The following is a 14,211-nucleotide window of genomic DNA, read 5'->3' as shown; positions in this document are numbered from 1 at the left end:
GTTCAATCCCCAGTAAACACACACACACACAACCCTGTAATACCAGCTATTTGGGAGACTAAAGTGGGAAGATCATGAATTTGAGCCCTGCTTGGGTAACAGAGTGAGACTGTCTAAAAATAGATAAATGAGTCTGAATAAAATGTTTCCACAGATAGAAAGTAAAATAATTTTGCTAAAGAGAATCTAGAGTCTTTCCATGATTATTAGGCTACCTACTTCCTAATTCTTAACTCAAAAAATATGAATCCCAATGAAATAAAAGTGATTCTATTTAATTTAAATAAAGGTTCTTTTCATAAGACGACCAGTCACAGATGATGTTAGCTACCACTTATGGGATACTTCCTATAGGCTCCCACTTTTCACTGACCATCCCAATTGATTTTTCAACAACTTTTCATGAGAAAGGAATTATTATTAAACCATTTCATCAAGAGAAAACATGGGTTTGGGAAAGGTAAACCAACTTCCCACAGAAAGAATGTGAGAAAACCAGAGCCTGTTTTTAGTCATACCTTACAAGATTGACTTTTATGTACAAAAACCATACTTACTATCATATGATAAAATGTGTCCACTTTTGCCTTCATAAATAACATGGCCTTTGGATGCAGCTTCTTCTCTGCCTTTCTCAGGACTGCTCTCTTCAATGGGTATCCGAGAAATGGACCCCTTCACCAAAGCCTCAGTTGGTATGCCAGCCTGGGACAGAGCTGGGGTCCCCTGTCATCAAATCAAATCAAACACAAGCACCAGAAGAGTCACTCAATCATAGAGAAAGATGCTCAGAAAATTTAAACTACCACACTGAAAGTCAAATCAATCCATATCATCAAAGAAAGCACATGTATATGAAAACAGACGTTAAATTTTATCAACAAAAGAAGTTCTGTTCCTTCATTCTTAAACCCTGTCACAGAACCTCTTATAATGATACATGTATTAGGCAAATCAGCTTTCTTCCCCACCTTGAAGTCAAACCTCCATTAAGGGACTTATTCTTGAAAGTTGGTCTGAAGGCCTAAAATCATGCAAATGTAATAAAATTTTTGAAAATAAGACTTGATAAGTCAAATTTTAAAGTGCCACAATTTTCATATTAAGAGGAAAAAAGAACTTTCAGGTATCAAACTATCTTTTAGTTAGGCCTTTGTCTTCAATAAGAGAAGAGGAAGAAAACACAGATACCTAAATGCCTTTATTTTGTGGTAATGAATTTTCTCCATGATTGGTAGCCCTTTTTTGTTGTTGTTGTTGTTGTTGTTGTTTTCTTGGTACTTTCCAGCCCTTTTTATTTTGAATCAGGGTCTTGCTAAGTTGCTGAAGTTGTTCTTGAACTTGCAATCCTTAGCCTCCTGAGTTACAGGGATTATAGGTGTGTGCCAATGTGCCTGGCAATAATCTTCTATATTGCCAGTGGTTGTGATTCTTTTTACCATTCTTTTAAGCAGCAAGCCCTTCCTTGGAGGGAGAATTTTTCATGGAACTAAATATATAGAACTCTTTTCAAAAGCAAGCTACTTGAGCTGAAATGAAAGTAGAGGCCCATTCACATTGCAGAGTTCCCAATATACTCAGAGGACCCATAAAACCCCACTGAGAATAATCTGTAACCATTTGCATACAGGAAGAGTGATGACTACAATACATTGAACTAATCTCATCATGAAATGAGCTCAATAGTAAACACCTGGAAATCCTTAATTCCTGCTTCAGAAGTACCTGTTGAATGGACAGGCAGATTTAAAAATAAACAGATAAAACTTAGCCTCAGCTGACCTTGTTCTTACTATCTTCCTACCCAAACTTTGAATATTAAAGTGACAAGTAAAAAATATGAAGAGAAATACATTTAGGCTCATTTATTTTCCTTCTGTCCATATACTTCGGCCAAATATGGAAAAAGATTTGAAGAGTTTTTACGCAACCCTCTAAGTTAATATATAACTTTTTAGGTCATTATATATCACATACTTTATAAACCATGTCTCAGAGAGGAATCACTTGGGAAATGAAGATTCTGATTCATAGATTTGGAGGTAAAGGCTACATTTCTGCATTATTCTAGCAAGTCCCAAGTTATGATGCTCTGGTGCACAGACCATACTTAATTAGTAAGACCTGGTAGAGGTCTTACTAATTAAGCAGAACTGCTAGAGGGCTCTGAAAAACACCAGTTGCTGGGTTCTACCCCCAAAGGTTGATTTCAGTAAATCAGGGGTGAGGCCTGAGAATTCATGTTTAGCAACTTCCCAGGCAATACTGATATTACTGGTTTGGGAACCACACTTTGAGAATCACTATCCTAGGGAACAGCATAACACAAGGAAGAGAAAATATGTGATAATATGCAAAAACTACATCAATGAGGCCAGGATTGTGGCTCAGGGTATAGTGCTTGCCTAGCAAGTGCGAGGCCCTGGGTTCAATCCCCGGCACCACATAAAAATAAACAAATAAAATAAAGGTATTGTGTCCATCTAGAATTAAAAAAATATTTAAAAAACCCAAACCTATGACAATGTGTAAAAGCACAGTACATGCTTGTAACAATTTCCCCAAACAGAATTTTTCCTTTTTCATATCTACATAATTAAAGAATTCTATATTTCAAGTTAAAATTAATATCTGAGAAAATAAATACCTTTTTATTCATTGAAATTGGCAATTTATTTAGCTCAAAATTGGGAGAAGATATTTAACCTTTGATGTTTTTTCAAAGCCATACACATTTCCTTGCTTAGCATTTGATTCTAACAAAGCAGCTTACACACTGAGATTGTAGACCTACCGTTTCATAAGGGGCAAAATCAAGCAAATAATGTATAATAATTTTCTTCTCAATTTGTATTCAAGTCAAACACACAGTTAAAGCTTTTCCAAGAAAATAGCAAGAACTTCATCAGTTACTGCATGTTTCTTCTGCCAATTTGCAAATAAGTAACCTTTTCAAATGAATCATAGGACAGATAATATAGTTCGTAATTAAAAAAGACAGTTTATAGACCTGGGGCTTATTATCACTGAGATACTATTCCATGACTCAGAACAAAGAACAAGCGAACTACAGAACTACATTGATGGAATAGCCAAAGCTCTTTTTTCTAAGTTACTGTTTAGCATATTAGAGATGATGATAATAACCTGAGTGATAGAGCCACGTAGAGAAGGGATACTTTCCACTGAAATTTTGCTGGTTGGAGTTCCTCGAGTTATACTTCCTTCTTGGATAGCTCCTGTGGTACCTGAATAAAACCAAATCATTAACCATTACATCTTTCATTCCCGTCCCAATAGATTAATAATCGTACAAATAACACCCCGACAAAATAGCCCCTACTGATAAAATAAGAAGGGAAGAAAAACAGCAAACAAAAACTTTTATATTACTGAAATATTCTTCTAAATTAATATTGTAATTATTTTTAAAAAAGGATTTTTGAGACATGAAACTTCAACATTTTGTTTTGCTTTTGTTTTTTTTTTTTTGGTGGTACTGGGTTTTAAACCCACAGTCTTCACATGCCAGGCAAGTGCTCTATCACTGAGCCATAACACCCTCAGCCAAACTTCAAAGTTTTAAAATAATTTTTACATGGAAAGAAATCAAAACTTAGATTTAAAAGCAATACTTTGAAAATTCATTATTAAACTATACTAATGAATTACTTTAATCAATTAAATGGCTCTGTCAAATTGCTCTTACCTCTGACCACGCCTTCATGTTGGGCCCTGACCAATAAACCCTCAGGCTGTGAATTTTGGCTCCGGGGAGAAAATTCTTCCTGCTTGATATAGGGTAAAGTAGCTGTGGACAGAAGAAACACGTAGTAATCAAGTGCTGAATTACTGACTGTGACACTACAAATGCAGACAGTACATTATGACTGTATTAACTCACTGACCTGATTTGGTGGATTCCTGTTGCCTTGGCAGTCCAAGAGAGATAGACCCCACAGAGGGCTTAGTCGTTTCTTGAGTATAGGAAGCCTGATTATGAGAAGTCATGTAAGTGCCAGGCGTGCCCTAAAAAATAATTTTAAAAGACTAAACATTGTCTTTTCATAAAAACGTACGCTGTGTAAACTCAAAATTAAGAACAGTATTCATAAATCAAGAAAATTTTCAGCAGAGATTGCTTAAATTTAAAAAACTCTTAAAGGAAGTGTCTTCTGGCATTACCGTAAATTAAATGTAGATAATATTTACTATTAATAAATTGAAAAAATAAAGCACTGCAACAGTGCAATAACAATGTAAACAATTTTTATTAACAACTGCCCCTCTTAAATGTGCTTTGGAGAAGTCGGGCACAGTGGCACACTCCTGGAATCCCAGTTACACAGGAGGCTGAGACAGGAGGATTAGGAGGATTGCAAGTTCAAGGCCAACCTCATCAACTTAGCAGTGAAACCCTGTCTCAAAATAAAAAATAAAAAAAGGCTGGGTATGTGGCTCAGTGGCAAAATGCCTGTGGGTTCAATTCCCAGTACCAAAAAAAAAAAAAAAAAAGAGAGAGAACAGACCTGTCAATTGGCTGGCTGAGTGCTGAGGGCATGCCCCAACACACAGCCTCTCAGAAAACACTGAGAAAGTTATTGGTTTTAAGTATTTAAGGAGATCTTTGTTCAATCAGTAGTAGGCCATTAAGCCAAGAAAACCAAGCAGTGATTTCAGTGGCCTGTGACACTATTTAGTCTGTGATAAATAGCAGAGACTTTACAAAATGGGGTCACTAAGCAAATCAACAATACCAGCAAAAAGAAACTAAAACAACAACAGGCCCTAGAGGACAGAGGTATCTGATTTTCAGAGTTATCATATTATATAAATATCCCATTTTGACCCCAAATTATAAGACATGCAAAACAACAATAACAAACAAAGTGTAAGCCATACACATGAAATAAAGCAATGAATAAAAACTGCCCCTGAGCAAAGAACTAACGGGAACTATATCTAAAAAATTCAAAGGAATAATGTCTAACCAAATACATGATATCAGCAAGTAGAAAAAGAAATCATTATAAAGAACAAAACTGAAGTTCTGGAATTGAAAAGTGGAACTCAGGGTAGGGGGCTTTCAGGAAACTAAGAATGAAAGGAAACAATCTGATGAAAGGCATTAATGATATGCCTATAATTAATATAATATCTAATCTTAGAACAGTGAATGTCTTCCTCCTAAATTCAGCAACAGGAAACTCATTTTCACGTTCACAACTTCTATTCAATACTGCACTAAAACTTCTAGCCAGTGCAACAAGAAAAAGGGATAAAAATTGAAAAGAATTAAAACATATTTGCAAATTACATGCATATATAGAAAATCTTAAGAAATCTACCAAAATAAAACAACCCCATGAGAAGCATTAAGTGAAGACCACATGTGGGCAAAGCCAAGATATATAAAAAAATCAATTCTATGTCTATACTTAGGCAGACCTCATTGTGTTGTGCTTCTTTATTGTGCTTCACAGATTTTTTTTTTTTTTTTTTTTTTTTTTAACAAATTGAAGGTTTGTGGGAATCCTGAGTTGGGCAAGTCTATCAGTGCCATTTTCCCCACAGCTCAGAATATTCTTCTCATTTTTAGTAATAAAGTTCTTTTTAATTAAAGTATGAGTTTTTTAGACATAATGCTATTATATATTATAAATCTACAATAAGACTATGGTACTAAGATGGACAAATAGCATTGAGAGTCTACAAATAGTTCCAAACTTACAGTCATCAAATGGGTCTTAATGAAGGCACTAAATCAAACAAATAAAGGAAAAAAATACTTTTCAACAAATGTATTGGAACTGGAGAGCCAAATGAAAAAATGAATGTAGATGTCTACATCAAAATGTACATAAAAATTCAATTGAGATGAATCCCAAGCCTGAATATAAAAGCCAAAATTATAAAGCTTACATAAGAAAACAGAAGAATATTTCACAATCCCAGAGCAGGCAAAATATAATTACTCATAGGAGAAAATATTTTTATATTGACTACATCAAAAACTAAAACATGGCTGGGCATAGTGGTACACTATGCAATTCCAGCAACTTAATTCCAGCAACTCAGGAGGCTGAGGCAGGAGGATCACAAGCAACTCACTGAAGGCCCGTTCTCAAAATAAAAAATAAAAAGGGTTAGGGATGTATCTCAGTGCTAAAGTGCCTGTGGGTCGAATCTCTAGTTCCAAACAACAACAACAATAAAAAACCCCAAACAAATAAAAAACAAAACTAAAATTTCTGCTTACCAAAACATTCCAATAACAAAATCAGCAAATCACAAATAGAAAAATATTTGTAATAGGCATATCTAACAAAGAACTTGAAACATATAAAGAACTTCTAAAATCCAACACCAAAAAGATCCAATAAAAATGGACAATTGGGCTGGGGCTGTAGCTCAGTTGTAGAGTGTTTGCCTAGCATGTGTGAGATGCTGGGTTTGATCCTCAGCACCAGATAAAAATAAATAAAATAAAGGTATTGTGAAAAAAAATTCTTTAAAAAAATGGATAATCAGACTTAAATATGGATTGAGTATCCCTTTTCCAAAATCTTTGGGACCAGAAGTGTTTCAGATTTGGGATTTTTTAACAGATTTTGGAATATTTGTATATATCCAATGATATATACAAATATCTTACAATAAGATGATACCTTATTGTAAGCATGAAATTCATTTATTTCATATACATCTTATAATAAGAGCCTAAAGACAGTTTTATATAGCAGTTTTAGTACAACTGTATTTTGACTGTTATCTATCACATGCCATTGGGTGTAAAATTTTCCACTTGTGGCATTATGTTGGTGCTCAAAGAGTTTCAGATTTTGGAGCACTTGATTAGGATTAGGAATACCCAACTCAAAAGTCACAGCCAGTAGTACAAATGTTCAATGAACACACAAAAAAGTGTTCAATATTTGTTGTCAGGGAAACACAAAATACAACCACAATATTACACACACCAGTTAAGTAGATCTAAAATAAAAATAAAAAAGACTAACAAGAAGAAATGGAATAATGGAAGTCTTGGTCTTGCACATTGATAGGGGGAGTATAAAACTTGTAGGACCACTCTGAAAAATTACAAACCTAAACATATATACACCCAGCAATTTCACTTTCAGATTAAACGAAAACAAGTCCACAAAGAATCTAGTATAAGAAATGTTCATGGCAGCTTTATTCATAGGAGTCCCAAATTAGAAATCATGCAAGTTTCTATTAACAGAAACATGCCTTGTGTTGGCAAGTCCGGTCAGACCCCATTCTGGGATATTTTTTTGTGTGCATGTGGCTGCAGAGCACTACAAGGCAATATTATAAAGTATTCTTGACAACTGCACTGTTTTAACACAAATTATATCTATTCTTTGTTCATTGTATTATTTAGCAATAAGAAGACTATTGATAACAGAAAAACCTGGATGAATCCCTAAAACCATTATGCTGAGTTAGAAAAACAGACACAAAAAAGTGTATCATATCATCATGATATGTATCATATCATCCCATTCATATGAAATCTTTCAAAAGGCAACAACAGAAAGAACAGAAAGTTGCCTCAGGTCGGAGAAGGGATGCCTAGGATAGAACATGAGAAATTTAGTGATGGAAATGTTCAATTATCTGACAGGGATATAGCTACTGGTTGTTCACAGAAGTCATATTTGATCTACCCATCAAGTTCAATTAAGTCATATTTCAATTAAGAAAAAAAAAAGAAGAGGCAATGAATCAGTAAAAAAAAAAAAAAGAGAGAGAGAGATTGTTAGTGTTTGGGTACAAGATGTATCCTGAAAGCTCATATGTGAGATAATGTAGGAATGTTCAGAGGTGAAATGAGAGTTGTGACCTAATCAGTGGCTTTGCTTGACAGATAAATAGGCAAGAAGGGTGTGGCTGAAGAACAGAAAGTAGGCCACTGAGAGCTTAACATACAGACACTTTCTTTCTTCAAAATAACTAGTCAGTAAATATTCTACTTTATGAAATGAATTCCATTTTAATTTGCATTACAATAAATAATTTGGTAAAAGAATTCCATTTTAGCTTTCATTACAATAAACAATTTTGTGCCTTTGGCAAATTAAACCAGGTGGTAGGCCATGGCCACTCAATCTGGGTACATAGCTCATTCAAAGTTCCTACATGTAGCATGAAGTATATTAAATTTTGCATTTTCTAGTTCCTGTCTCTGCAAGTTTCACTTTCAGACAGCTTATCACTTAAAAGTATGCTCATAAATTAGTGTAAGGAGGAAGAAAAAGTTTTACTAAAGCAATATTCAAGAGGAAATTTGCCATAAAGAAAAAGCATTTTACCTGTGAGATAGAGCCTCCCATTATAAAAGATGGTTTTTCTGAAGCCATTGTGGTTTTGGATGATGGGATAAGAGGTGGTGGTGGCCTGGTTGGTCGAGTTGTTGGAAGTCGACCCCCTTCAGGGAGATTAGTTATCACTTGATGTGGAGCAGGTTGAAGAACTTTTAAAAAGAAAAAAAATGATTTAAAATAATCAAATTTCTTAGTTTGCCATAAGCTAGCTATCTTAAGCCATTTCTAAATTTTTAAGTCACAAATTAAATTATAAATATGAAATGAGGCCAAGGATGAACATTTACATTTTAAAAATTTCTGTCATTTAACCTTGTATACATATTCAAATCTCCAGTGGTATTTGTGAGGATGAAATATTCAACTCCCTTTCAAACCAGAGCTTTCACGCTGATGTTCAATGCAACTACTTCTCTTCAGCAGAGGCAAACCTAAATCTTCAATAACTTTTTATCTATCACTTTTTGGTCCTCACAATGGAGGTGAGAAGAAGGAAGCTTCTGAGAACAGGTGCTGTCCCTGCCCTGCTTTGTAGAGTGTGCTGACTGGCTGACAACCTGTTTCATATCTTCTATGTATCTGGCATAATCTGAGAAATATTTACTGATTCTGGCTCTCACAACATAATTGAATTTCTGGGGTTAAAAAAGTCTCAAGATTTTTACAAGTACATGTACTCTTAAAAGAAAAGCTATTCAATGTCACAGTATAAATGTGTAAACACAAATTTCCCAGTGGCCCAGTGAATCTGAATTGAATACAACTGATAATGGAATGCATAGAAACAAAGTCATTTTGAGACAGCAAGGACATGTTCTGGAAAATCAGTTAATTCATGAGATTAAACCACCCACAGGAACATTTGTGGGTAGATGGCCAGCAGCCACTGTACAGAGGGGCAATATTTACCTGGCGGGACACTATAGCGGGCTGTACTCATATCGGGCCGTGGAGCGGCTTTACTGACTTCTCTTGGAGAGAGCCTACACGGTGAGGCTGACCTTGCTGCGGTACTGTGCATCTGTGCTTCCTGTTCTAGAGCACGTTTGACCTCAGCATAAGGCATATAGGCGACTGATTTTCCTATGAAAGTTAAAGTTATCAAAATAAGGGAAGAACCCCAAATTAAAATACTGAGTGTAAAAGGACCAAGCCCACACCATCCAGGGGCAGATCCATCCATATGCTAATAACAAGGTCTAAAGCTCCTGAGGGGAAGATCCACCCACAGAAATGGTTAAGGACTACTATAAATCTAAATCTGCTATGTATACAACATAACTATGACCTAACAAAATCCTCAAAAATACAATTACAACTTTTCCTTTTCAAGGATAAAGAATTTCTCTTTCCTCTTAAGAAGAATTCTTTGTACATGCAATAAAATCACAATAGGCAAATATCACATTATCAAGTGATTCTGTGATTTCAAAACTGGCCTGATTGAGAGGTCAGCTCTCTGAGGATTTCAACTCATAATTAGCTTGCTGATGCTGATGGGTTAATATGCACATTTAAGAAATGGAAAAAGTCTTTTAAAGATATAATAAAGCTAATCCAAAAGTCCTTTACAAGCTTATAAAACTTTGACCATAACTACAATAATACTAATGAAAATAACAAGTAAGTTATCTTCACCAAAAGTATTAAAAACTTTAAACATTAAAGGGAAAGCCAAAAGTGCAGTCATATTAAGACTTTAAAATGTATGTTATATATATATTTCCTTTTTAAAAATGAAATTGATATACTACAATAATTTTTGAAAATCAGGAAAACACAAAGTAAAAATCATTTGTAACCCTAATCACTTAGATTTGTGGCATGTCAATGTTTGCCAGAACAAATTCCCATTCATTTTATTACTCTTTTAATTTCTTAGTCTTATCTATTTTTCCTTCCAGATAACTTTCGATTTAAAATCAATTCAAGTACTTCCTTCTCAAATGAAATGTCTTTGGAAATTTCATTCCACTTGTATTTATTTTATAAATAAATATGGGTATTTATAATAATGAATTTTCTGATTGAGGAATCCAGCTTTTATCATATAGGTTTGTTCATTTGTTAAAAATTATTCCTGGGTATTTCATATTCTGTTGCTAGGAAAATCATCTCTTTTCATACATATGGGTATGTAAATACATATAACTAAATAATGCAGATAGGAAAGGTGGGTTTTTGTATAACAACTTTTTTCTTTTTTCTTCTCCCACATTTTTTTATTGGTGCATTATAGTTTGTATAGCTACTTTATTATTATTACTTTTTGGTGATGGGGTAAAGTATTTTTTATTATTATTCCTGTATGACAACTTTTCAAAATAAACTTTCCTTTTAGTTCTAATAACTTTTCAATAGATTCTTTTATACTTTTGAGTTAGAAAATCTTATGTGTAAATAACAATTTGTCTTCTCCGGCCAAATACCCACCTTGTGCTTTCCTTACTATCCTATGTTAAGTTAATAGTGGGTATCCTAGTAGTTCCCACCCACTGGAAAGGTCTCTCGAATTTTGCTATTAAGTGTTAAGCTCTGTACCTGATTTCAAATAAGGATTTATTATCACAATAATATAGATGATTAATATGTCTTGACAACAAAGGCATAAAATGTTCCTTTGTTTACTAAAATTTTTTAAAATCAGAAACAATTATAATAATATAAACTAATAACAAGTCCTGGACACACTACTTTCCATAAATTATCTCGTTTAGCCCTCCAGACCAATGAGATTATTGACACAATTTTGCAGATGAGAAAACCAAAACTCAGAAGAATCATATCTAATTGCCCAATCAAGGTTGCACTATCAGAGATTTTTTAAAAGGAATATAATTCTAGACTCTAAGTTCTTTTTTTATTATTCATTTTTTAGTTTTAGGTGGACACAATATCTTTATTTTACTTTTATGTGGTGCTGAGGATCAAACCCAGTGGCTCACGCATGCCAGGCAAGTGCGCTACTACTTGAACCACATCCCCAGCCCCCAGACTCTAAGTTCTAAACCATAATGCAGAGAGTTTCTTGGAAGGACTGGATTTCAGATGCCTGAGGGACATCCATCAAGATGATGGTACTCTTTCGAAATCATTGATATATTAATGTAACAAATTACCGAATGCTCTAATCCTAAGTGGATTTATGAAATCAATTTCAAAAGAAAAATCACTTCTTTCCTAGAGAATTTAACAGGAAGCATATTAAAAAATTCAACTCCTAATTGTTTTACATTACCCGTAAGTCTATAATTATGTAGAACAGCCCCCCATACTATTATTATTATTATTTAGTGGTAGAGATTTAGGTGATTCTAATCACAGCTATTTAAATCAGCATGTACCCAGAGCTAGAAAAACAAAACAACAAAATAAATGCAAAATACATTAGATCTGGCTACAAAGGAACATGAATTCTATCTTGATTGGATAGAATTTTGTTAAAACTTGCATTAGAATTTCTATTCTAACTCTACCTGTACATGCAGGAGTTTTGAGTTTCTTCATTGTAAAAGAAAAGCTTCCAATTTATTGGTAAGGCAGGGGGTAAACTTCTACAAATGTTACTGCAAACATATTTTTTAAAGCTTTTCCAAAGATGAGGAAAGCTTTATGCAATTTAAAAAGGGTGTATCTATATTCATTGCTTGTATTATTCACATTAAGAAACCATTAATACAATAAAAAAGGTGGACAAAAGCTGTCTGATTGTTTCTAAATGAGACCATAAAAGTATAAAGCACTGAATTAAGACAGTGCTTAATTCAGGTGAATTATATCAGTATTTAATGACATTTTATACATAGATACACATTCTTGCTATTTTTAACATTCCGTAAACTACTCTATGTCATTGCATATAAATTATTTGTGTCAAGCATCCTACACACAAGCAACTAAACTACAAACATGTAAATGTTATTTGGAAGATTATCCCATACACTGACCCACAGGATTGTTTTAACTTCAAGGAGAGACATCAAATGTTATTACTAGGTGGATTTGCCCAAACAAAATTCAACCTTTGGATATAAAGTAATCAACTGTCCCACTTTGTAGAGTCATCTTGAACCATAAAGAAAAATTCTTAATGTCATATAAATCTAAAGTATAATTATATTTTGTTTTTTTTTTTAAGATCACTACATTATGTTAATAGTGGGTATCCTGATAGTTCCCACTCACTGGAAAGGTCTCTCGAATTTTGCTATTAAGTGTTAAGCTCTGTACCTGATTTCAAATAAGGATTTATTATCACAATTAGGAAAGCACTGAGATCTAAACAATATAGATGATTAACATGTCTTAACCACAAAGAAATGCAATTCATAGACTGGAATCTCAAAATTGTGGGCTCTAGCCTGGTTCAATCATTCCAGCTCCTCAACACAATTCATTCTATAAAAGCAGACCAAGAAAAGATGTTTAGGTTATAAAATAATTATATGGTATCCATAAATAGAATTACCCAGATATTACTGATTACTTTGGCACGAGATCAACAAGTGATAATATTTGAGTGCCATTTTTCTTTTACTTTTTCCTCACAAAAATCTACTCTGAAAGATTTATAAGTAACAGATCAATAGACTTTTAAATTACTCCATAATTTATCATTCTCTACAGATTTCCTCATAACTGGGATGTTCAAAAGACAAAAACACCTCTGCTAAATGCCCTATAGTGTAACATGACAAAGATATCTCCATTATGTCATTCATTTAATTTATTCTTTCAACATGTAATTACTACCTGTAGTGTCAGTTACAGAACAGGAATTAAGGATTCTCTAAATGCAATGTATAAACACCTAAAAGTTATCAATGTTTCTATATCCATTCAAGAAATATTCACTTAGTACTATGCTATATGCCTTGGTGGATATAATCAAACTAGTTCACATTTTTTAATTAAGACAAGATTTACACTTAAAACACTAACAAGTTTACATTTAAAATTCTACCCTAACAGGCTATATAACTAATCACTCATCTAGGATCTAGGTAAGGAGCAGGGAGTCAACAGAATAGTTCAAGTTACATAGTTCCTATTTTATGTTAAGTTGCTCTTGAAAAGCGTGTGGGCATCCCAAATCTGTCTGTTCTTATATATGTATAAGAATCTTCTGAATCATTCACAGATGATTTTAGTATTCATATATTCAAGCATACTGTAACATATAAATGTTCATAAATTCACTATCAATCAGAATACATATGGCAATTCTAATCACATTAGAATAATTTACTAAAATTTAGAAACTACTACTCCTTTATTAAAAATATATTATTCCTCAAATAAAACAACAAGCACCAATTCAAATCTATCACTAGAACTAACAGTGACATAACAATAATCACAGGTACCTCCACAGTAGCTATTATACTGTATATGTACGAATATGCCAGTGAGTATATACTGTATCACACATAAAATAATGCAGAGCCATATATCATATAACAATACTAAATGCTCATTCTTTCCTAACTTTAAAGCCCCAGTAAGATAGATATACTTTATTATTTTCACTCTAAAAATGAGAAAGCTAAAGCTAAGAAAGATTTAAGTGACTTGTCCAAGATCACCCAGTGGGCTAATGCACGGTGAGGACTGAGCCAACAGGGTCTGATTGGCACTATCCTCTACACAAAATTGTCTCCATCATGTCAAGAGAATTAGAATATTATACTGTGGTAGATAATTTGCTTCTAGGATAGGAGAAGAGTTTTAGTTTACTCTGAAAATTCAGATGAACAGAACATATAATATGGCATTTATAATGTCCTTCAGCACAATGAAATCTGAAAATTCACATTAACTAGAAATCTGTTAAAAGGATTACCGCCATCTGTTAGTAACA

At 33.6% G+C, this 14,211-nt stretch overlaps 1 protein-coding gene across 27 annotated transcripts in view; it reads right to left on the bottom strand.

Moving 5' to 3' along the window:
- Positions 1-14,211, bottom strand: part of Ncor1 (nuclear receptor corepressor 1) — a 155,256-nt gene that overhangs the window by 33,914 nt on the left and 107,131 nt on the right. For 17 of the 27 annotated variants that reach the window (XR_013092677.1, XM_076870297.1, XM_076870295.1 and 14 more), the window contains 6 exons: positions 9,261-9,434; positions 8,340-8,500; positions 3,909-4,029; positions 3,710-3,811; positions 3,148-3,248; positions 558-726 (listed from right to left, as the gene is read on the bottom strand). Coding sequence is in view for 26 of the 27 variants with exons in the window: in XM_076870297.1 (XP_076726412.1) it covers positions 558-726; positions 3,148-3,248; positions 3,710-3,811; positions 3,909-4,029; positions 8,340-8,500; positions 9,261-9,434 (828 nt within the window). In the remaining variant the exon portion in view is untranslated. The remainder of the gene's footprint in view (positions 1-557; positions 727-3,147; positions 3,249-3,709; positions 3,812-3,908; positions 4,030-8,339; positions 8,501-9,260; positions 9,435-14,211) is intronic. The other 10 variants (XM_076870311.1, XM_076870313.1, XM_076870314.1 and 7 more) reach the window with 1 other exon arrangement.

The sequence above is a fragment of the Callospermophilus lateralis genome, chromosome 11, assembly GCF_048772815.1.
Source record: "Callospermophilus lateralis isolate mCalLat2 chromosome 11, mCalLat2.hap1, whole genome shotgun sequence".
In the NCBI taxonomy this organism is placed as follows: domain Eukaryota; kingdom Metazoa; phylum Chordata; class Mammalia; order Rodentia; family Sciuridae; genus Callospermophilus; species Callospermophilus lateralis.
The sequence above is the reverse complement of the archived record's forward strand: the minus strand, read 5'-3'. Positions and strand labels throughout refer to the sequence as shown.